This window comes from Giraffa tippelskirchi, chromosome X, assembly GCF_054371585.1.
Source record: "Giraffa tippelskirchi isolate mGirTip1 chromosome X, T2T-mGirTip1v1.2.pri, whole genome shotgun sequence".
Classification (NCBI taxonomy): Eukaryota; Metazoa; Chordata; class Mammalia; order Artiodactyla; family Giraffidae; genus Giraffa; species Giraffa tippelskirchi.
In genome coordinates this window covers 83,819,064-83,841,165 of record NC_137289.1, presented here as the reverse complement: position 1 = coordinate 83,841,165, position 22,102 = coordinate 83,819,064, and the positions used below count along the sequence as shown (strand labels likewise).

Genomic DNA, 22,102 nt, shown 5'->3' with positions numbered 1-22,102 from the left:
TTAACACAGCACTGTGACCCCTGGCGTGCTCACAGAACAAAGGATCATGCTCTAGTGAGCAAGTTGGCTGCCATTTATGCCCTCTCTCCTTGAAGGCAGAGAGGCAGAAGGCAATGGGCCGCTGCAATCTCGGCCCCAGAGACTGCATGTCCCGCCAAGCTGTGAGCTGGCTGCCAGTCACTAATCACATCTTCCTGGAATCCTGGATGGTTCATATCGGCTAGGAGTGTTAGAGCCTGGGACTAGCTCCCCTGATGAGACGCATGGCCCACCTGGGACTGTGTGTTCGCAGGGCACCAGAGAACCTGAGCAGCTTGGACATGGGAGGTGCACAAGACACACGGCACACCTGAGACTGTGCACTCGTGGTGCACCTGAAGCCTGAGAGGCTTGGATCTGGGAAGTGCACGAGAAGCACGGCTCACCTGGGACTGTGTCCTCAAGGCACACCTGAGAGCCTGAGAGGCTTGGACCTGGGAAGTACATGCCACCTTGGGCTGTGACAACCCAGTGTGATCTATCCACTGTGAGCACTCCCCACACATGCCAGCAGTATTTTTTTGCAGTGTTGTTCCCTCTCCACAGCACAGCTGAGCAAATGAGCTCGAATAAGTGGCCACTTTCGCCCCCTCATGTCAGGGTGGGAATTAGACACTAAAGAGACTTGCAAACAGAGGAGACCAAAGGAAAGAAGGGGGAACTGCCCCAGAAGTGACAGGTGCAACAGATTAAGACTCTGCAGTTAAGCTGAGACTGTGCATTTGAGGGGGAACTGTGGACTTCAAGAGCAAGTATAAACTGGAACAGAGGACTATCTGACAGTGAACTGACCCCACCAACACTGCCCACAAAAGCTCCAGGGAAATACCTAGACATATTTTTATTATTATTATTTTTAAATTTAAAAAAAATTAGTCCTTTATTACTCCTTTAGCTTTTATTTTTATAGTATACTATTACCTTTCTAAAAAAAACTCCAAATCTTATTTAAACAAACTCCATATTTTTTTTCCAGAGGAGCTACTGAAAATATGTTCTGTTTTATCTCTGGGTAATCTTCCTAAAAGACATCATCTTAAACTTTCCACTAACCTCAGTGTATTCCTGGGAAAGTTGCTCAATTTATAGGCTTAATGTAATTCATTTTTAGACAGAAAGAGGGATATAGTCCTGACAAAAACAACTTATAATACCCACTTACCTTTTTCTGCTGGGCTCAAAACAGTCACTGTGAAAAGAGAGAGAAAGATCAAGATTAGTGATATTTGGAAACATTATTTTTCTTATCTGTTTTTCCATAGTACCAATTTTAGTAATTTAATCAATGATACTTTAGGAAACCATCAGCCTGCTAACATAAAGGAAGGCAAGGGTGATTAAATTCTATCCTTTGCTATCTTCCTTCATCTTAAACCTTGAGTGAGAATTTCTATGGGCTTCCCTGGTGACTCAGTGTTAAAGAATCTGCCTGCCAATGCAGGAGACATGGGTTCAATCCTTGGGTCAGGAAGATCCCCTAGAGAAGGAAACGGCAATCCACTCCAGTATTCTCGCCTGGAAAATCCCATGGACAGAGGAGCATGGTGGGCTAGAGTCCATGGGGTCGCAAGAGAGTCAGACACAGAGGGGACCTTCAAGATGCCAGAGGAATAGGACAGGGAGAACACCTTCTCTCCCACAAATATATCAAACAATCACTTGCATGTAGAACAACTCCCATAGAACATCTTCTGAATGCTGGCAGAGGATCCCAGACATCCAGAAAGGCAAACAAATCTCACTAGAGTGAGGTAGGGCAAAAGATAGAGACTAAAAGGGAGACAGAGGATTTCAGGACAGGGACCTGCACCCCGGGGGAGTCCTAAAGGAGGGGAGGTTTCCACACACTAGGAAATCCCCTCACGTGTGGGGTCAAGGGGAAGCTTCAGAACTCAGAGGAGAGTGCAACATAGGAAGACAGGTGCTCTGAGGCGAAAATAGAGAAAATTCACCACAGAGATCAAGCCCAACAGCACTTCCCAACTGAGAAGTGGCTCACACACTTGTGTCCACCTGCCACGAGTGGGGGCTAGGTGCAGAGGCCTAGGCTTTGGGGATGAGGCCTCAGAGAGAGGGCCAGGGCAGACTGCCATGAAGATACTCTGAGGGGGCTGAGGCAACACAGTAGAGGTAGACCAGAAAAACTTTGGGTCTGCCAGAGAAAAAAAGGATCATTCCCACAGGAAGAGTCTAACACTGCCTTGTGATTCCACACACTCACAGAACAAGGGACCCCACCCAAGCGAATTCTAAAGAGGTGTGATCCAGCTGTGGTCTGTGGCCCCAGAGGCAGAGAGGCAGGCATGGTGCCAGAGGTGGAAGGCAAGGGACCGCTATAATCTCAGTACCAGAGATCACAACTACCGCCAAGCAGTGAGCAGCTGCAGGTTGCTACCCATGTCTTCCTGGAAGCCTGAGCGACTCAGCTCTGCCAAGTGTCCCACAAACCTGGACTAACTCCCTCGAGGAAAAGCATGGCCCACCTCAGACTATTTCAACCCTCCACATTGCCCAGCCACAATGAGCACTCCCCACACACCCCTCTCCCCAGCACAATTGAGCAAGTGACCCCGAATAAGGGGCTACTTTCACACCCTAACATCTGGGCAGTGAACAAACATGGGAGAGAGACTTAAAAACAAAGGTGGGACCAGAGCCAAAGCAGAACACCAGGGGCTGCATGAGCAAAGGAAAGAAGGCAAAACCATTTCAGAAGTTACAGCTGCAGCAGTTTAAATTCCAGCATTTAGCCTGAGACTGGACTTTAGTGTAAATTGTATGCTTTGAGAGTAAGTACAAACTGGAACAAGATAAGACCTGAGTCTGAGCAGACCCTGCACTGCCCACAACATGTCCAGAGATATACTTCCTTGATATACTGGAGAACTTTCCGAGTAGGCAAATCAACTGGAGCCGGAAAATGGAGAAACTACTTGGACATTCCTCTCACTTTTGTTGTCATTCTGTCGCTAAGTCATGTCCGATTCTCCACAACCCCATGGACTGCAGCACACCAGGTTCCCCAGTCCTTCATCGTCTCCTGGAGTTTGATCAAATTCATGTCCACTGAGTCACTGATGCTATCTAATCATCTCATCCTCTGCTGCTCTCTTCTCCTTTGGCCTTCAATTTTTACCAGCATCAGGGTCTTTGCCACTGAAAAGGTTCCTCGTACCAGGTGGCCAAAGTATTGGAGCTTCAGCTTCAGCATCAGTCCTTCCAATGGATATTCAGGGTTGATTTCCTTTAGCATTGACTGGTTTGATCTTGTAGTCCAAGGGATTCTCAAGAGTCTACTCTAGCACCACAATTCTTTGGCACTCAGCCTTCTTTATGGTCCAACTCTCAGATCTGTACATAACTACTGGAAAAACCATAGGTTTGACTAGATGCAACTTTGTTGGCAAAGTGATGTCTTTCTTTTTTAAATTTGCTGTGTAGGTTTGTATAGCTTTTCTTCCAAGGAGCAAGAGTCTTTTAATTTCATGGCTGCAGTAATCGCCTGCAGTGATTTTGGAGCCAAGAATATAAAACCTTTCATTGTTTCCACTCTCCCCTTTTATTTGCCATGACTACCACTCTCTATATATTTCCCCTCCTCTTTTCCCCTTTTACTTTTTTTCTCTTCTCATACTGTCCTAATGTGGTTCTTTATTACTCCTTTAATTTTTATTTCTTATAATCTACTTTTTACTTTTATTAAAATATCTTATTTTTAAAACAAATTCCAAATTTTCAATTTTTGTTTTAGATATTTCTTTTTGATATTGTATTTTTTGAGAGTCTAATTTTTCCCATGCTTTTGATTTTTAGTTTTTTTATCTTTTGTTTTTGATTGCATATCTTTGAAAGTCTATTAATAATTTTTAGTATCTATTTTCATTTGGGGTTTGATTATTGGCTTGATTGTTCTCTTTTTTTGACTCTTCTTTTTAACTTTCTCCTTTATCTTTCTTTCTTTCTCTATATAACTGTGTGAATCTCTCTGGGTGACCTTGGATTTTGAGAGTTATTTCACCATTATTCTAGGGTTTTTTTGTCTTCTGTGCTGTGTGGCCTGTGAAATCTTGATGCTACAGTCAGGGTTCGGGCTTGAACCCCAGAGGCAGGAGTCTCAACTTCAGAACTGTGGACCAGCAGAAACTACTAACTCCATGGAAGATTAATAGGTGAGAGCCCTCCCAAAGGCCTCCATCTCAACACTAAGGCCAAGACCCACCAAAAAGCCAGCAAGATCCAGTGCCAAATGCCACATGCCAGTCCTTCAGCTACATAGGTGCACAACCTGCACATTAGTAGATAGTCTGACCAAAGCCATACCAAACACATTAGTTCAGTTCAGTTGCTCATTTGTGTCCAACTCTTTGCGACCTCATGGAACGCAGAACGCCAGGCCTCCCTGTCCATCACCAAATACATAGACACCCCAAAACTCACTACTGGACCTGGCACTGCCCTTCAGAGAGACAAGGTCTGGCTCCATCCAGCAGAACACAGGCACAAATCCCCCCAACCAGGGTACTGTCACAAGGCACTGGTCCATCCTCACCCAGGGGAGGCAGAATACTAATTGTGTATTGTAAGAGGAACTACACCCTTCCAGCCTAAAGAAAGGAGACTACAAACACAGTAAATTTACAAAAAAAAAAATGAAAAGACAGAGAAATATCCAGCAGAAGGAACATGGTAAAAACCTACAAGATGGAACAAATGAAGATGAAATAGGCAATCTACCCGAAAAAGAATTCAGAGTAATGATAATAAAGATGATTCAAAATCTTGAAAACAAAATGGAGGTATGGATAAATAGACTATAGGCGTGGATCAAGAAGATGTAAAAAATGTTCATCAAAGACATTGAAGAACTAAAGAATAAACAATCAACAATGAACAGTGCAATAACTAAGATTAAAAGTGTACTGGAAGGAACCAACAGTAGAGTAACTGAGGCAGAAAGCTGGATAAGTGAGCTGGAAGAGAGAATGACTGAAATAACTGAAACAGAACACAATAATGAAAAAAGAATAAAAAGTAATGAGGACAGTCTCAGAGACCTATGGGACAACATTAAATATAACATTCAAATCATAGGGTTCCTAGAAGAAGAAGACAAAATAAAGTCCATGAGAAAATATTTGAGGAGATTATAGTTGAAAATTTCCCTAAAATGGGAAAAGAAATAGCCACCCAATTCTAGGAAGCCCAGAGCCTCCCCAAAAGGATAAACTCACAGAGAAACGCAACACATATTAATCAAACCAACAAAAATCAAACAGAAAGAACAAATATTAAAAGTAGCAAGGGAAAAGCAACAAATAACATACAAGGTGATACCCATAAGGCAAGTAGCAAATCTTTCAACAGTAACCCTACAGGCCAGAAGGGAATGGTACGACATACTTAAAGTAATAAAAGGGAAAAAGCTACAACCAAGATTACTCTATCCAGCAGGGATCTCATTCAGATTTGAAGGAGAAATCAAACGTTTTACAGACAAGCAAAAGTTAACTGAATTCAGCACCATCAAACCAGCTCCTCAACAAATGCTAAAGGAACTTCTCTAGACAGGAAACACAAAACGAAAAGGCCTACAAAAACAAACCCAAAACAGTAAAGTAAATGGTAACAGGATCATGTATACCAAAAATTACCTTAAATGTAAATGGGATAAATGCTCCAACCAACAGACACAGATTGAGTGAATGGATACAAAAAGAAGACCCCCCCTATACATAACTGTCTGCAAGAAATCCACCTCAGACCTAGGGATAAATGCAGACCAAAAGTGAGAGCCTGGAAAAAGAAATTGCTACAAGTAGAAATCAAAAGAAAGCAGGAGTAGCAATACTCATCTTAGATAAAATAGACTTTAAAGTAAAGATAGTTGTAAGACACAGAGAAGGACACTACATAATGATCAAGGGATCAGCTCAAGAAGATATAACAACTACAAATATTTGTACCCAAAATAGGTTTGCCTCCTATGAAACTTGTATGCAGGTCAAGAAGCAACATTCAGAACTGGACATGAAACAACAGACTGGTTCCAAATTGGGAAAGGAGTACGTCAAGGCGGTATGTTGTCACCCTGCTTATTTAACTTATATGCAGGGTACATCATGTGAAATGCTGGGCTGGATCAGGCATAAGCTGGAATCAAGATTGCCAGGAGAAATATCAATAACTTCAGATATGCAGATGACACTACCCTTATGGCAGAAAGCAAAGAGGAACTAAAGAGCCTCTTGATGAAGGTGAAAGAGGAGAGTAAAAAAGCCGGCTTAAAACTCAACATTCAGAAAACTACGATCATGGCATCCAGTCCTATCACTTCATGGCAAATTTGCTGCAGTCCCTGGGGTTGCAAAGAGTCAGACACAAATGAGCGACCGAATAAAAACCCAAAATAGGAGCACCTCAATACATAAAGGCAAATACTAATATCTATTAAAGGGGATACTGACAGTAACACAATAATACTGCAGGACTTTAATACCTCACTCACACCAACGGACAGATCATCCAGACAAAAAATTAATAAGGAGACACAGGCTATAAATGATACATTGGACCAGTTGGACCTAATTGATACCTACATGGCATTTCATCTGAAAACAGTGGACTTCACGTTTTTCTCAAATGCATATGGAATATTCTCCAGGATAGATTATATCTTGGGCCACAAACCAAGCCTTGTTAAATTTTTAAAAAGTGAAATCACTTCAAGTATCTTCTCTGACCACAGCACTGTAAGATTAGACATCAACTACTGAGAAAATAACTATAGAAACACAAACGCACGGAGGCTAAACAACAAGCTTCTGAATAACCAACAGATCATTGAAGAAAATATCCCTAGAAACAAATGACAATGAAAACATGACAACTCAAGACCAATGGAATGTAATAAATCAATGCTAAGATGGAAGCTTATAGCAATGCAAGCCTACCTCGAGAAACAAGAGAGGCATCAAAACAACAACAACAACAACAACCTAACTTTACACCTAAAGTAACTACAAAAAGAAAAAAATCACCCCAAAGTTAGTAAATGGAAAGAAATCATAAAAATCTGAGAAAAAAAGTAAATGAAAAAGAAATGAAGGAGATAATAGCAAAGATCAATAAAACTAAAAGCTGGTTTTTTGAGAAGATAAACAAAACTGACAAACCATTTGCTAAGACTCATCAAGAAAAAAGGGAGAAGACTTAAACCAATAAAATTAGAAATGACAAAGGAGAAGTTACAATGGACAACACAGATATACAAAGGATTATAAGAGACTACTATGAACAATTATAAGTCAATAAAACGGACAACCTGGAATAAATGGACAATTTCTCAGAAAACTATAACTTTACAAACCTGAACCAGGAAGAAATAGAAATATAACCAGATCAATCACAAACACAGAAGTGAAACTGTAGTAAAACATCTTTGAACAAACAAAAACCCAGTGCCAAATGGCTTCAGAGGTGAATTCTACCAAAAGCTTATAGGAGAGCTAACACCTACTTTGCTCAAATTCTTCCAGCAAACTACAGAGGAAGGAAAACACCCAAATTCATTATATGAGGCCACCATAACCCTGATACAAAAACCAGACAAAGATACCACAAAAAAGAAAATTGCACGCCAATATCACTGATGTTGGTTCTCCTTTGCCCTTGGATGTGGGATATCTTTTTTTAGCTGGGATCCAACATTCACCTGTCGATGGTTGTTCAGCAGCTAGTTGCAGTTTTGGAGTTTTCACAGGAGAAGCTGAACACATGTCCTTCTACTCCACCATCTTCACATCTTTATGATAAACCACTTCAGTGTTCTTCCCTTGAGAACTCTGTGAACATACTCTATGAATAGTATGAAAAGGCAAAAAGATATGACACTGAAAGATGAACTCCTAGGTCAGTAGGTGCCCAATATACTACTAGAGATGAGTGAAGAAATAGCTCCAGAAGGAATGAAGAAGCTGAGCCAAAGTGGTAACAATGCCCAGGTGTGGATGTGTCTGGTGGTGAAAGTAAAGTCCGATGCTGTAAGAACAATACTGCATAGGAATCTGGAATGTTAGGTCTATGAACCAAAGTAAATTGGAAGGTGTCAAACAGGATATGGCAAGAGTGAACATCGACATTTTAGGAATCAGTGAACTAAAACGGACTGGAATGAACAAATTTAATTCATGACCATTATACCTACTACTGTGGGGAAAGAATGCCTTAAAAGAAATGGAGTAGCTCTCATAGTCAACAGCAGTCCAAAATGCATAACTTGAGTGCAACCTCAAAAACAACAGAATGATCTCAGTTCGTTTCCAAGGCAAACCATTCAATATCATAGTAATTCAAGTCTATGCCCCAACCACTAATGCCAAAGAAGCTGAAGTTGAATGGTTATATGAAGACCTACAAGACCTTCTAGAATTAACACCAAAAAAGACTGTTGTTTTCATCACAGGGGACTGGAATGCAAAAGTAGGAAGTCAAGAGATAACTGGAGTAACAGGCAACTTTGGCCTTTGAGTACAAAATGAAGGAAGGAAAAGGCTAAAAGAGTTTTGCCAAAAGAATGCACTGGTCATAGAAAACACCCTCTTCCAACAACACAAGAGATGACTTGACACATGGACATTACCAGATGGTCAATACCAAAATCAGAGTGATTATATTCTTTGCAGCCAGAGATGGAGTAGCTTGATACAGTCAGCAAAAACAAGATTGAGAGCTGACTGTGGCTCAGATCATGAACTTCTTATTGCAAAATTCAGACTTGAATTGAAAAAACTAGGGAAAACCACTAGGCCATTCAGGTATCACCTAAATCAAATTCCTTATGATTATACAGTAAACGGGACTTCCCTATAGCTCAGATGGTAAAGAATCTGCCTGCAATTCAGGAGACGTGGGTTTGATCGCTGGGTCAGGAAGATCACCTGGAGAAGAAAATGGCAACCCACTCCAGTATTATTGCCTGGAGAATCCCATGGACAGAGGAGGCTAGAAGGTAGCTACAGTCCATGGGATCGCAAAGAGTCGGACACGAATAAGTGACTAACACACACACACACACACACACATACAATAAAGGGACAACTAGATTCAAGGGACTAGAACTGATAGAGTTTCTGAAGAAATATGGATGGAGGTTCAAAACACTGTACAGGAGACAGTGATCAAAACCATTTCCAAGAAAAAGAAATGCAAAAAGGCAAAATGGTTGTCTGAGGAGGCCTTACAAATAGCTGAGAAAAGAAGTGAAAGTCAAAGGAGATAAGGAAAGATACACCCATCTAAATGGAGAGTTCCAAAGAAGAGCAGAGAGAGATGAGAAGGCCTTCCTAAGAGAAAAATGCAAAGAAATAGAGGAAAACAATAGAATGGGAAAGACTAGAGATCATTTCAAGAAAATCAGAGATATCCAGGGAACATTTCATGCAAAGATGGGCATAATAAAGGACACAAACGGTATGGACCTAACAGCAGCAGAAGATATTAAGAAGACGTGGCAAGAATACAAAGAAAACAGTGAAAGTTGCTCAGTCGTGTCCGACTCTTTGTGATCCCATGAACTAGACAGTCCATGGAATTCTCCAGGCCAGAAACTCTAGTGGGTAGACTTTCCCTTCTCCAGGATATCTTCCCAACCCAGGTCTCCTGCATTGCAGATGGATTCTTTACTGGCTGAGTCACAAGGGAAGCCCAAAGAATAAAAAGAAGAGCTATACAAAAAAGATGTTAATGACCCATATAAAAACAATAGTGTGATCACACACCAAGAGCCAGACATCCTAGAGTGTGAAGTCAAGTGGGCTTTAGGAAGTATCACTATGATGAAAGCTAGTGGAGGTGATGGAATTCCAGCTGAGCTATTTCAAATTCTAAAAGATGATGCTGTTAAAGTGCTGCACTCAATATGGTAACAAAATTGGAAAACTCAGCAGTGATCCAGAACTGGAAAAGATCAGTTTTCATTCCAATCTCAAAGAAAAGCAATGCCAAAGAATGTTCAAACTACCACACAATCGCATTCATTTCACATGCTAGCAAAGTAATGCTCAAAATTCTCAAAGTTAGGCTTCAATAGTATGTGAACCAAGAACTTCCAGATGTTCAAGCTGGATTTAGAAAAGGCAGAGGAACCAGAGATCAAATTGCCAATATTCGTTGGACCATAGAAAAAGCAAGAGAATTACAGAAAAACATCTACTTCTGCTTCAATGACAACGCTGAAGACTTTGACCGTGAGGATCAAAACAAACTTTGGAAATTTTTTAAAGAGATGGAAATACTAGAGCATCTTACCTACCTCCTGAAAAACCTGTATGCAAGTCAAGAAGCAACAGTCAGAACCGAACATAGAACAAAGGACTGGTTCCAAATTTGAAAAGGAGTACATCAAGGCTGTATATTGTCACCCTGCTTATTTAACTTATATGCAGAGTACATCATGTTAAATGCCAGGCTGGATGAAGCACAAGCTGGAATCAAGATTGCTAGGAGAAATATCAATAACCTAAGGTATAAGGAGGACACCACCTTTATGGCAGAAAGTGAAGAGGAACTAAAGAGCCTCTTGATGAAAGTTAAAAGGGAGAGTAAAAAAGCTGGCTTAAAACTCAACATGCAAAAAATGAAGATCATGGCATCCAGTCCCATCACTTCATGGAAAATTGATGGAGAAACAATGGAAACAGTTATAGACTTTGTTTTCTTGGTCTCCAAAATCAGTGCAGATGTTGATGGTAGCCATGAAATTAAAAGACTCTTGCTCCATGGAAAAGCTATGACAAACATAGATAGCATATTTAAAAAGAGACATTACTTGGTCAACAAAGGTCCACATATTCAAAGCTATGGTTTTTTCAGTAGTCATGTATGGATCTGAGATTTGGACCATAAAGAAGGCTGAGTGCTGCAGAACTGATGCTTTTGAACTGTGGTGTTAGAGGAGACTCTTGAGAGTCCCTTGGACTGCAAGATCAAACCAGTCAATCCTAAAGGAAATCAGTCCTGAATATGCATTGCAAGGACTGATGCTGAAGCTGAAGCTTCAGGAACCTGGCCACCTAGTGCAAAGACCTGACTCACTGGAAAAGACCCAGATGTTGGGAGAGATTGAAGGCAGGAGGAGAAGGGGATGACAGAGGATGCAGTTGGATAGCATCACCATCTCAACGGACATGAGTTTGAGCAAGCCCTGGGAGACACTGAAGGACAGGCATGCCTGGCATGCTGCAGCCCATGGGGTCACAAAGAATCGGACATGAATGAGAGACTAAACAAAAACAATCACTGATGAACACAGATGTAAAAATCCTCAACAAAATCTTAGCAAATACAATCTAGTAACACATTAAAAAGATCATACATCATGATCAAATGGGCTTTATCCAAGGGATGCAAGCATTCTTTACTATACACAAATAATCAATGTGATATGCCAGATTAACAAATTGAAAGATAACCATATAATCAACTGAATAGATGCAGAGGAAGCTTTTGGCAAAATTCAACACCCATTTATGATAAAAAAAGAAACTCTCCAGAAAGTAAGCATAGAAGGAACATACCTCAACATAATAAAGGCCATATATGATAAACCCACAGTAAACATTATTTGCAATTGTGAAAAAAAGAAAGCATTTCCTCTAAAAATCAGGAACAAAATAAGGGAGCCCACTCTCACCACTATTATTGACCATAGTTTTGGAAGTCCTAGCCACGACAATCAGAAAAGAAAAGGAAATAAAAGGAATCCATACTGCAAAAGAAGAAATAAACTCTCAGTCTCTGCAGATTACATGGTTCTTTACATAGAAACCCCTAAAGATGCCACCAGAAAATTACTAGTGCTAATCAATGAATATAGTAAAGTAACAGGATATAAAATTAATACACAGAACGCCTTCGCATTCATGTAAACTAAAAAAGAAAAATAAGAAAGAGAAATTAAACAAACAATCCCACTCACCATTGCAACAAAAACAAGAAAATACTTAGGAATAATTTTACCAAAATAGACAAAAGACCTGTATGCACAAAACTGTAAGATATTGATGAAAGAAATTAAGGACAACACCAACAGATGGAGGGATAGACCATGTTCTTTGATTGGAAGAATCAATATTATGAAATGATTATAATACTCAAAGCAATCTATAGATTCAATGCATTTCCTATCAAACTGCCAATGGTGTTCTTCACATATCTAGAATAAATAATTTCAAAATTTGTATGGGAACACAAAACAATTTGAATAGTGAAAGCAATCTTGAGAAAGAAGAATGGAAATGGAGGAATCACCCTTCCTGAATTCAGACTATACTACAAAGCTACAGTCATCAAGACAGTATGGTATGAGTACAAAAACAGAAATAAAGACCAATGGAACAAGATAGAAAGACCAGAGATAAACCCATGTAATCATGGGTACCTTATTTTTGACAAAGGAGGTTAGAATATACAATGGGGCAAAAATAGTCTCTTTAATAAGTGGTGCTGGCAAAACTGGACAGCTACATGTAAAAGAATGAAATTAGAACATTTCCCAACACCACACACAATGATAAACTCAAAATGGATTAAAGACCTAAATGTAAGATCAGAAACTATAAAACTCTTAGAGGAAAACATAGACAGAACAAAATAAGACATAAATCACAGCAAGATCCTCTATGATTCACCCCCTAGAGTAATGGAGATAAAAACAAAAATAAACAAGTAGGACCTAATTAAACTTAAAAGCTTTTGCACAGCAAAGGAAACTATAAACAACATGAAAAGACAACCTTCACAATCAGAGAAAATAATAGCAAATGAAACAACTGACAAAGGATTAATTTCCAAAATATACAAGCAGCTATACAAGTCAATATCAGAAAAACAAACCACTGAATCAAAAAGTGGGGAAAAGACCTGAACAGACATTTCTGCAAAGAAGACATACAGGTGGCTAACAAACACATGAAAAGATACTCAACACTGTTCATTATTAGAGAAATGCAAATCAAAAATACAATGAGATACCACGTCACATTGGTCAGAATGACCATCATCAAAAAGTTTACAATCAATAAATGCTGGAGAGGATGTGGAGAAAAGGGAACCCTCTTGCACTGTTGGTGGGAATGTAAATTGATACAGCCACTATGGAAGACAGTATGGAGACTCTTTAAAAAAACTAGGAATAAAATCACCATAAGACCCATCAATCCCACTAGTAAGCATATACCCTGAGGAAATCAAAATGGAAAAAGACACATGTACCCCAATGTTCCTTGCAGCACTATTTACAATAGCTAGAACATGGAAGCAACCTAGATGTCCATTGACAGATGAATGGATAAAGACGTTCAGGGACTTATATACAATGGAATGTTACTCAACCATAAGAAGGAAAGTATTTCAGTCAGTTCTTGAGGTGGATTAACCTAGAGCCTATTACAGAGTGAAGTATGTCAGATAGAGAAAAACAAATGTAGTATACTAATGCATATATATGGACTCTAGAAAGAAGATACTGATGAAATTATTTGCAGGGCATCAGTGGAGAACCAGACATAGACAACAGACTTATGGGCATGGTGGGGGGGGGAGGAAGGAGAGGGTGGGATGTATGGAGAGAGTAACATGGAAACTTACATTACCATATGTAAAATAGATAGCAAATGGGAATTTGCTGTATGACTCAGGAAACTCAAACCAGGGCTCTGTAACAGCCTAGGGGTGGGATGGGAGGGAGATGGGAGGCAAGTTCAAGATGGAGGGGACATATGTATACCTATGGCTGATTCATGTTGATGTTTGGCAGAAACCAACACAATTCTGTACAGCAATTATCCTTCAATTAAAAAAATAAATTTAAAATAAAAAAAGACAGTATGATACTGGCAGAAAAAAGAAATATAGACCAATGGAATAAGATAGAAAGCCTGGAAATAAATTCACACACCTATGGGCACCTTATCTTTGACAAAGGAGGCAAAAATATACAGTAGAGAAAAGACAGTCTCTTCAATTAGTACTTTTGGGAAAACTGGTCAACTACGTGTAAAAGAATTAAGTTAGAACACTTCCTAATACCATACACAAAAATAAACTCAAAATGGATTAAAGACCTAAATGTAAAACCAGAAACTATAAAACACTTAGAGGAAAACATAAGCAGAACACTCCATGACATAAATCACAGCAAGATCCTCTATGACACATCTCTTTGAGTAACAGATATAAAAACAAAAACAAATAGGAGCTAATTAAATTTAAAATCATTTACACAATGAAGGAAACTATAAACAAGGTAAAGAGACAACCCTCAGAATGTCAAGAATAATAGCAAATGAAGCAACTGACAAAGAACTAATCTCCAAAATATACAAATGGCTCAAGAAACTCAATACCAGAGAAACAAACAAGCCAATCAAAAAGTGGGAAAAAGACCTAAACAGACATTTCTCCAAATAAGACATACAGATGACTAATAAACACATGAAAAGATGCTTCACCATGCTCATTATTAGAGAAATGCAAATCAAAATCACAGTGAGATATCACCTCACAGCAGTCATAATCAGTTCAGTCACTCAGTCATGTCCAACTGTTTGTGACCCCATGGACTGCAGCATGTCAGGCTCCCCCGTCCATCACCAATTCCTGGAGCTTGCTCAAACTCATGTCCATCGAATCAATGATGCCATCCAACCATCTCATCCTCTGTCATCCCCTTCTCCTCCTGCCTTCAATCTTTCCAGTCAGAATGGCCACCATTAAAAATCTAGAAACAATAAATGCTGGAGAGGGTGTAGAGAAAAGGGTTGCACTGTTGGTAGGAATGCAAACTGATACAGCCACTGTGGAGAACAGTATGGAGATTAATTTAAAAACTAGGAATATGGGAACAAGATGGCAGAGGAGTAGGTGGACATGGACTACATCTCTCTCCATGGATACATCAGGAATATACCTTCAGACACAAAAGTGCTTGCAGAACAACAGCTGATAGTGGGCAGGAGAACCTGACCACCAGAAAAGAATACATAGAACCACACAAAACTTGGTTTGACAAAGGAACTAGGGGGAAAAACAGGAGAGTTAGTAGGACTGGACCTGCCCTTGGCAGGTGGAGGTGAAGAAGGAATTCATAGGGCATGGACTCCATCTTAGGCCTGTTCATGCTGATCATGCTCGGCCACCTCTCCAATGGACTCTGAACTCTGCTTAGTGCCTATGGAAACCACAACAGAGGGATAAGACCCCTCCGGACAGGGGAATCTTGAAGATCATATCCAGGTTACTCATCGCCTAAGAGAAAACATACACTGATCCCCCTACCTCCGGACAGGTCATAAATTTTTCTGTATCTATCGGAATGTAACCTCGGGCTTATTGATTATTAACTGTTTGAACACATAACACATGAATGATGGGGTTATTGTGATTGTATTTACCCTTCCTTTGTTTATGTAAGTCTCAAGGAATTTGGAGTGGTGGGTTCAGACACGTACACATGGGGTATAAAAGATTTTCACAAATGCTGGTTGGGGTCCTTGGCTAAGAGTAGACTCTGCCTTGGGCCCGCTGGTGTAATAAACTGCACTTCACTATCTGCATCGTCCTTCTGAGTGAGCTTGTTTCCCGGAACGCATGGCTACAACAGGGGAACTGAAGCAGGGGTCTGACCCCCACATCGGGGCAATTATTTGGGTCAGAGGAGAAACATTTGAGGCTGAGAGTAAAGCAGCTGATCTGTGACAGCCTAAATGGAATGAGGATCACACAGACAATCCTTGCTGTGGTGGTACATACCCCGGACAGGGACATGGGTCCCCTAGAAGGTACAGGGGCTGGGAGCTGGAGCAAAGGGATTGTGAAGCAATCCCAGGGTGAGGTCTGCTGTTCACTAAAGGGAGAGAGCCCTAAGGGACGTGAGGGAGGAGACTGTGGTGGGAAATGCCTGGAGGAAAGTCAGGCAGCCATGGAAGCAGGGTGATACTGCTGACTCATGCACAGGGGGTGGAGCCATCACCGTAGCCTCTCTCTCCCCACAGGCCAGCACCAGCAGCTGAACAATAGAGAGGCTGGCCCTTCAAGCACCTGAGGCAAGGAACAACAGAGTAGGACTCCAGCCAGGGTGCCCCATTAAGTGCCTGACATGCCAAACAATAGAGAAGGAACCCAGCCAGGGGAGCCCCTTTGTGTGCCTGATGCACTGAGCAACAGAGAAGGAACCCAGTTATGGGAGCCCTCTAAGTGCTTGAACCAGCGAAGCAAACAGAGGACTAGCCAAAGGGGCCTTCTGATCTCTAGCTGCCAGAGGCTAGAAAAACACTCTGATAGGGCCACAGTTTCTGCGGCTGAGGCAGTCTGTGTCCCTGCACACTTCGTGCTGCCACAGTCCCTGTGACCCAAGCAGCTGTGCCACCTTCATGCTCAATCCTCACTGGGGCAGAACTCCCATAGGCTAGAAAAAGTCCTGTGTCTGGGCACACAGGGTTGCTCCTGTCATACCCAACTCTTTGCGACCCATTGGACTATGGCCTGCCAGGCTTCTCTGTCTGAGGTATTCTCCAGGCAAGAATACTTGAGTGGGTTGCCATACCCTTCTAGAGCACCATATTTCCTGCTGCTCTAGCCTTCAACTCCCCTGAGTACCTGATGCTGCCAGAACACCTGTGACCCAAGCAGCTGTACCACCTCATACCTGGCCCTCACTGGGGCAGATTCAAGTCCTCCAGGGCAGCCTCAGGAGCAAACCCCTATGGACGACCCACATGCAGAGGTGGAGATAAAACCACAATCAAAACCCCGGGGGCAGTGTAGCTAAAGAAGAGAACTCAAAATATTCCTACCAGCTATACAAGCTGCAAATTAAATCCCCGTGATCAACTAGGCAGACTCCATGACTATGGAATATATAAAAGGACATTGAGAGTTCCCACAAAAGAAAATGCACTAGTTCTGACAGCTGTGGACATTGGAGGCAAGAAAACACAGAAGTAGGATGAGATTAGAGTCTGAGCTGCCCCCACAGCAGGTCCAGAGACCAGTGCAGTCTTGGAGTGCATCCTAGGGAGGCGAGGTAGACTGTGACTCCCAGCAAGGGAAAAGGACGTTGACAGCAGAAACTCATGAAAAACATTTGTTATTCTTAGATTTTGACTTGTTCTGTAATTTCTTTTGAACTTCCCCCCCCCCACATTGTTGTAGCTGTTGATTTTAGTAGTACTATTAAATCTATTTAAGCATTTGGAAATTTTTTAAATCACACTTTTAGTTTCTATTATATACTTCTGACTCTACATTTGCCTTTCATGGTTCTGTGGAGTTTTCCTTGTTTTTAAATTTTTTTTCTCTTTTTTAATTTAAATTTTTAAATTATATTATTATTTTTTCTACATTTGTTCTTTTGCTTTTCCTACTGTTCTCTTCCCATTGCAGTTAAATTTAATATATATAAATCTTCTTTATCTATTTCTATTTAACTTTGCATTCCTATTCTTTCTTTCTTTTCTTTCTTTCTTTTCTTTTTCTCACCAAATTTCTTAGTGTTTTGTTTGCATTGCTTTATTCTCCAGTTGAAACTTTGCTTTAGTTTTCCTTTCCAGTTTGTGCTTTAGTAAGTTTTGTTCTTAACTGATGGATATCATTTTCGGTTTCCTTTGTTCACCAGGTCAATCTACTGTACTTTTTTTTTTTTTCCCGACTATTTTGGTTTTGCTTATAGGTGTATATATATGTGTGTATATTCCATTATTTTACTTATTATTTGCCTGATTTTTAATTGTCATTTGTCTGGGATGAGTCTTTTGTTTCCTGTTTTTGTATATTTGTTTTAATCCCATTTAATGCCATAACAAACCACCTGTGGAATCTCTATTCCCAACCAGAGATCAAGCCCTGAGCATTTGGACTGGGAGCATTGACTTCAACATCTTAGACTACCAGAGGGCTCCTAACCCTAGGGAGTATCAAATAGTGAGAACTCCCACAAAGGCAACAACTTATATACAAGACCCAGCATCACCCAACTGCCAGTAGTACCCTGGGCAGGACACCTCATCCAAACAAGAAACAAGACAAAAATACAAACCCATTCATCAGCAGACAAGACTACCACCTCACTCAACACTGTCCATAAGAGGAAAAAAACTCACCTCTTCCCACCAGAACCCAAGCATAAGTCACACGTTACATGAAGCTTACAAAAACCACTGAACCAACCTTACTAGGGCAGAAACCAAAAGGAAGAAAGAATTCAATCTTGAAGCCTGGTAAAAGGAAACATCAAAGACAATAAGCTAAAAAAATAAATAATGAAAAGGCAGAGAAATACTGCATAAATGAAGGAACAATTCAGAAACAGACAAGTCCAAATAAATGAAGAGCAAATAGGCAAACTACCTGAAAAAGAACTCAGAATAATGATAGTAAAGTTGATCCAAAACCTTGAAAATAGAATGGAGAAAATGCACAAATCAATTAAAAAAGAACTAGAAGAATTAAAGAATAAACATAGAGAGACAAATAACACAATTATTGAAATTAAAAACACTCTAGAAGAAATCACTAGCAGAATATCTGAAGCAGGAGGACGGATCAGTGAGCTGGAAGATAGAATGGTGGAAGTAACTGCTGAAGAGCAGAATAAAGAAAAAAGAATGAAAAAAACTGAGGATAGTTTCAGAGACTTCTCAAACAATATTAAATGCACACCAACATTCAAATTATAGTGGTCCCAGAAGAAGAAGAGAAAAAGAAAGGGTATGAGAAAGAACTTATAGTTGAAAATTTCCTCAACATGGAAAAGGAAAAAGTCAATCAAGTCCCAGAGGCACAAAGAGTCCCATGTAGGATAAACCCAAGGAGAAACACTCCAAGACACATACTAATCAAACTAACAGAGGAAACACAAAGAAAGAATATTAAAAACAGCAAGGGAAAAGCAACAAGTAACATAAAAGGGAAACTCCATGCGTTTAACAGCTGATCTTTCAGCAGAAATTCTGCAGGCCAGAGGGGAATGGCAGGATATAATTAAAGTACTGAAAGGGAAAAAAAATTCTACAACCAAGACTACTCTACCTGGCAAGGATCTCATTTAAAACTGACAAAGAAATCAAAAGCTTTACAGACAAGCAAAAGCTAAGAGAATTTAGTACCACCAAGCTAGCTTTACAACAAATGTTAAAGGGACTTATATAGTCAGGAAATATAAGAGAAGAAGAACATATACAAAAACAAACCCCAAATAATTAAGAAAATTGCAACAGGAACATACATATCAATAATTACTTTAAATGGAAATGGATTAAATGCTCCAACCAAAAGACACAGATTGGCTGAATGGATACAGAAACAAGACCCATATATATGCTGTCTACAAGAAACCCACTTCAGACCTAAAGACACATATAGACTGAAAGTGAGAGGATGGGAAAATATATTTCAGGCAAATGGAAATCAAAAGAGAGCTGAAGTAGGAATCCTCATATCAGACAAAATAGACCTTAAAATAAAGAAAATAACAATAGATAAGGAAGGACTTTACATAATGATCAAAGGATCGATCCAAGAGGTAGACATAACAATTGTAAATATCTATGCATCCAACATAGGCACACCTCAATACATAAGACAAACACTAACAGACATAAAAGGAGAAATTGACAGTAACACAATAATAGTAGGAGACTTTAACACCCCACTCACACCAATGGACAGATCATCAAAACAGAAAATTAATAAGGAAACACAAGTCTTAAATGGCACATTAGATGAGGTGGATCTCATTGATATCTTCAGGACATTCCATCCAAATGCAGAAGAATACACCTTCTCAAGTGAACATGGAGCATTCTCCAGGATAGACCACATCTTGGGTCACAAATCAAACCTCAGTAAATTTAAGAAAATTGAAATCGTATTAAGCATCTTCTCTGACCACAATGCTATGAGATTAGATATCAATTACAAGAAAAAAACTGTAAGAAACACAAACACATGGAGATTAAAAGACACATTTCTAAATAACCAACAGGTTACTGAAGAAATCAAAAGGGAAATAAAAAAATTTCTAGAAACAAATGACAATGAAAACGCAAAAACTCAAAACTTATGGGATGCAGAGAAAGCAGTTCTAAGAGACAAGTTTATAGCAATACAATCCTACCTCAAGAAACAAGACAAACATTGAATAGACAATCTAACTTTACTCTTGAGACAACTGGAAAAAGAAAAACCAAAAAAAAACCCCCCCAAAATTAGTAGAAGGAAAGAAATCATAAAGATCCAAGCAGAAATGAATGAAAAAGAAATGAAAGAAACAATAGTAAAGATTAATAAAACTAAAAGCTGGTTCTTTGAGAAGATAAACAAAATTGACAAGCCTTTAGCCAGACTCATCAAGAAAAAAAGAGAAGAATCAAGTCAACAAAATTAGAAATGATAAAGGAGAGGTTACAACAGACAATGCAGAAATACAAAGGATTATAAGAGACTATTATGAATAACTATATGACAATAAAATGGATAACCTGGAAGAAATGGACAGATTGTTAGGAAAGTTCAATTTTCCAAGACTGAACCAGGAAGAAATAGAAATTATGAACGACCCAATTACAAGCACTGAAATTGAAGCTGTGATAAAAAATCTCCCCAAAAACAAAAGCCCAGGAGCAGATGGCTTCATAGGAGAATTCTATCAAACATTTAAAGAAGAGGTAATGCCTATCCTTCTAAAACTTTCAAAAAGTTGCAGAGGAAGGAACACTGCCAAACTCATTCTACGAGGCCACCATCACCCTGATACCAAAACCAAAGACAACCCCAAAACAGAAAATTACAAGCCAAAATCACTGATGAACATAGATGCAAAAATCCTCAACAAAATTCTAGCAAACAGAATCCAGCAACACATCAAAAAGCTCATACACCATGATCAAGTTGGGTTTATTCCAGGGATGCAAGGATTCTTCAATATTCACAAATCAATCAATGTGATATACCATATTAACAAATTGAAAGGTAAAAACCATATGATAATCTCAATAGGTGCAGGAAAAGCTTTTGACAAAATTCAGGATGCATTTATGATTAAAATTCTTCAAAAAAATGGGCAGAGAAGGAACCTACTTAACATAGTAAAGTCCATATATGATAAGCCCACAGCAAACATTATTCTCAATAGTTAAAAAATGAAAGCATTCCTCTAAGATCAGGAAGAAGACAAGTGTGTCGACTCTCACCACTATTATTCAACATAGTTTTGGAAGTCCTAGCTACAGCAATGAGAGAAATAAAAGGAATCTAGAACAGAAAAGAAGAAGTAAAGCTCTCACTGTTTACAGATGACATGATAGTATACAGAGAAAACCTTAAAGAGACTATAAGTAAATTACTAGAGATAATGAATGAATTTATCAAAGTCATGAGATACAAAATCAATACACAGAAATCACTTGCATTTCTATATATGAACAATGAAAAATCAGAAAGAGAAATAAAGGAACGAATCTCATACACTAGTGCAACAAAAAATGATAAAATATCTAGGAATAAATCTACCTAAGGAAACAAAAGATCTGTATACAGAAAATTATAAGACACTGATGAAATAAATCAAAGACAACATAAACAGAAGGAGAGATATTCCATGTTCCTGGGTGGGAGGAATCAATACTGTGAAAATGACTATAATGCCAAATGCAATTTACAGATTCAATGCAATCCCTATCAAATCAACAGTGGCATTTTTCACAGAACTAGAACAAAAAGTTCACAATTTATATGGAAACTCAAAAGATCCTGAATAGCCAAAGCAGTCTTGAGAAGAAGAATGGAAATGGAGGAATCCACCTTCCTGACTTCAGATTATACTACAAAGCTACAGTCATCAAGATAGTATGCTACTGGCACAAAAACAGAAATATAGACCAATGGAACAAGATAGAGAACCCAGAAATAAACCCACGCACCTATGGATACTTTCTTTTTGACAAAGGAGGTTAGAATATACAATGGAGCAAAGACAGCCTCTTCAACAAGTGGTGCTGGGAAAACTGGA

General features: G+C 39.5%; 1 protein-coding gene across 2 annotated transcripts in view; it reads right to left on the bottom strand.

The window, feature by feature from the left end:
• ZDHHC15 (zDHHC palmitoyltransferase 15) overlaps positions 1 to 22,102 on the bottom strand; it is a 126,714-nt gene that overhangs the window by 82,384 nt on the left and 22,228 nt on the right. Inside the window, exon 2 of one of the 2 annotated variants that reach the window (XM_081563801.1) lies at positions 1,202 to 1,228. The exons of the other annotated variant lie outside the window; for it this stretch is intronic. Within the exon in view, the coding sequence (XP_081419927.1) occupies positions 1,202 to 1,228 (27 nt within the window). The remainder of the gene's footprint in view (positions 1 to 1,201; positions 1,229 to 22,102) is intronic. 2 annotated transcript variants of the gene reach the window in all.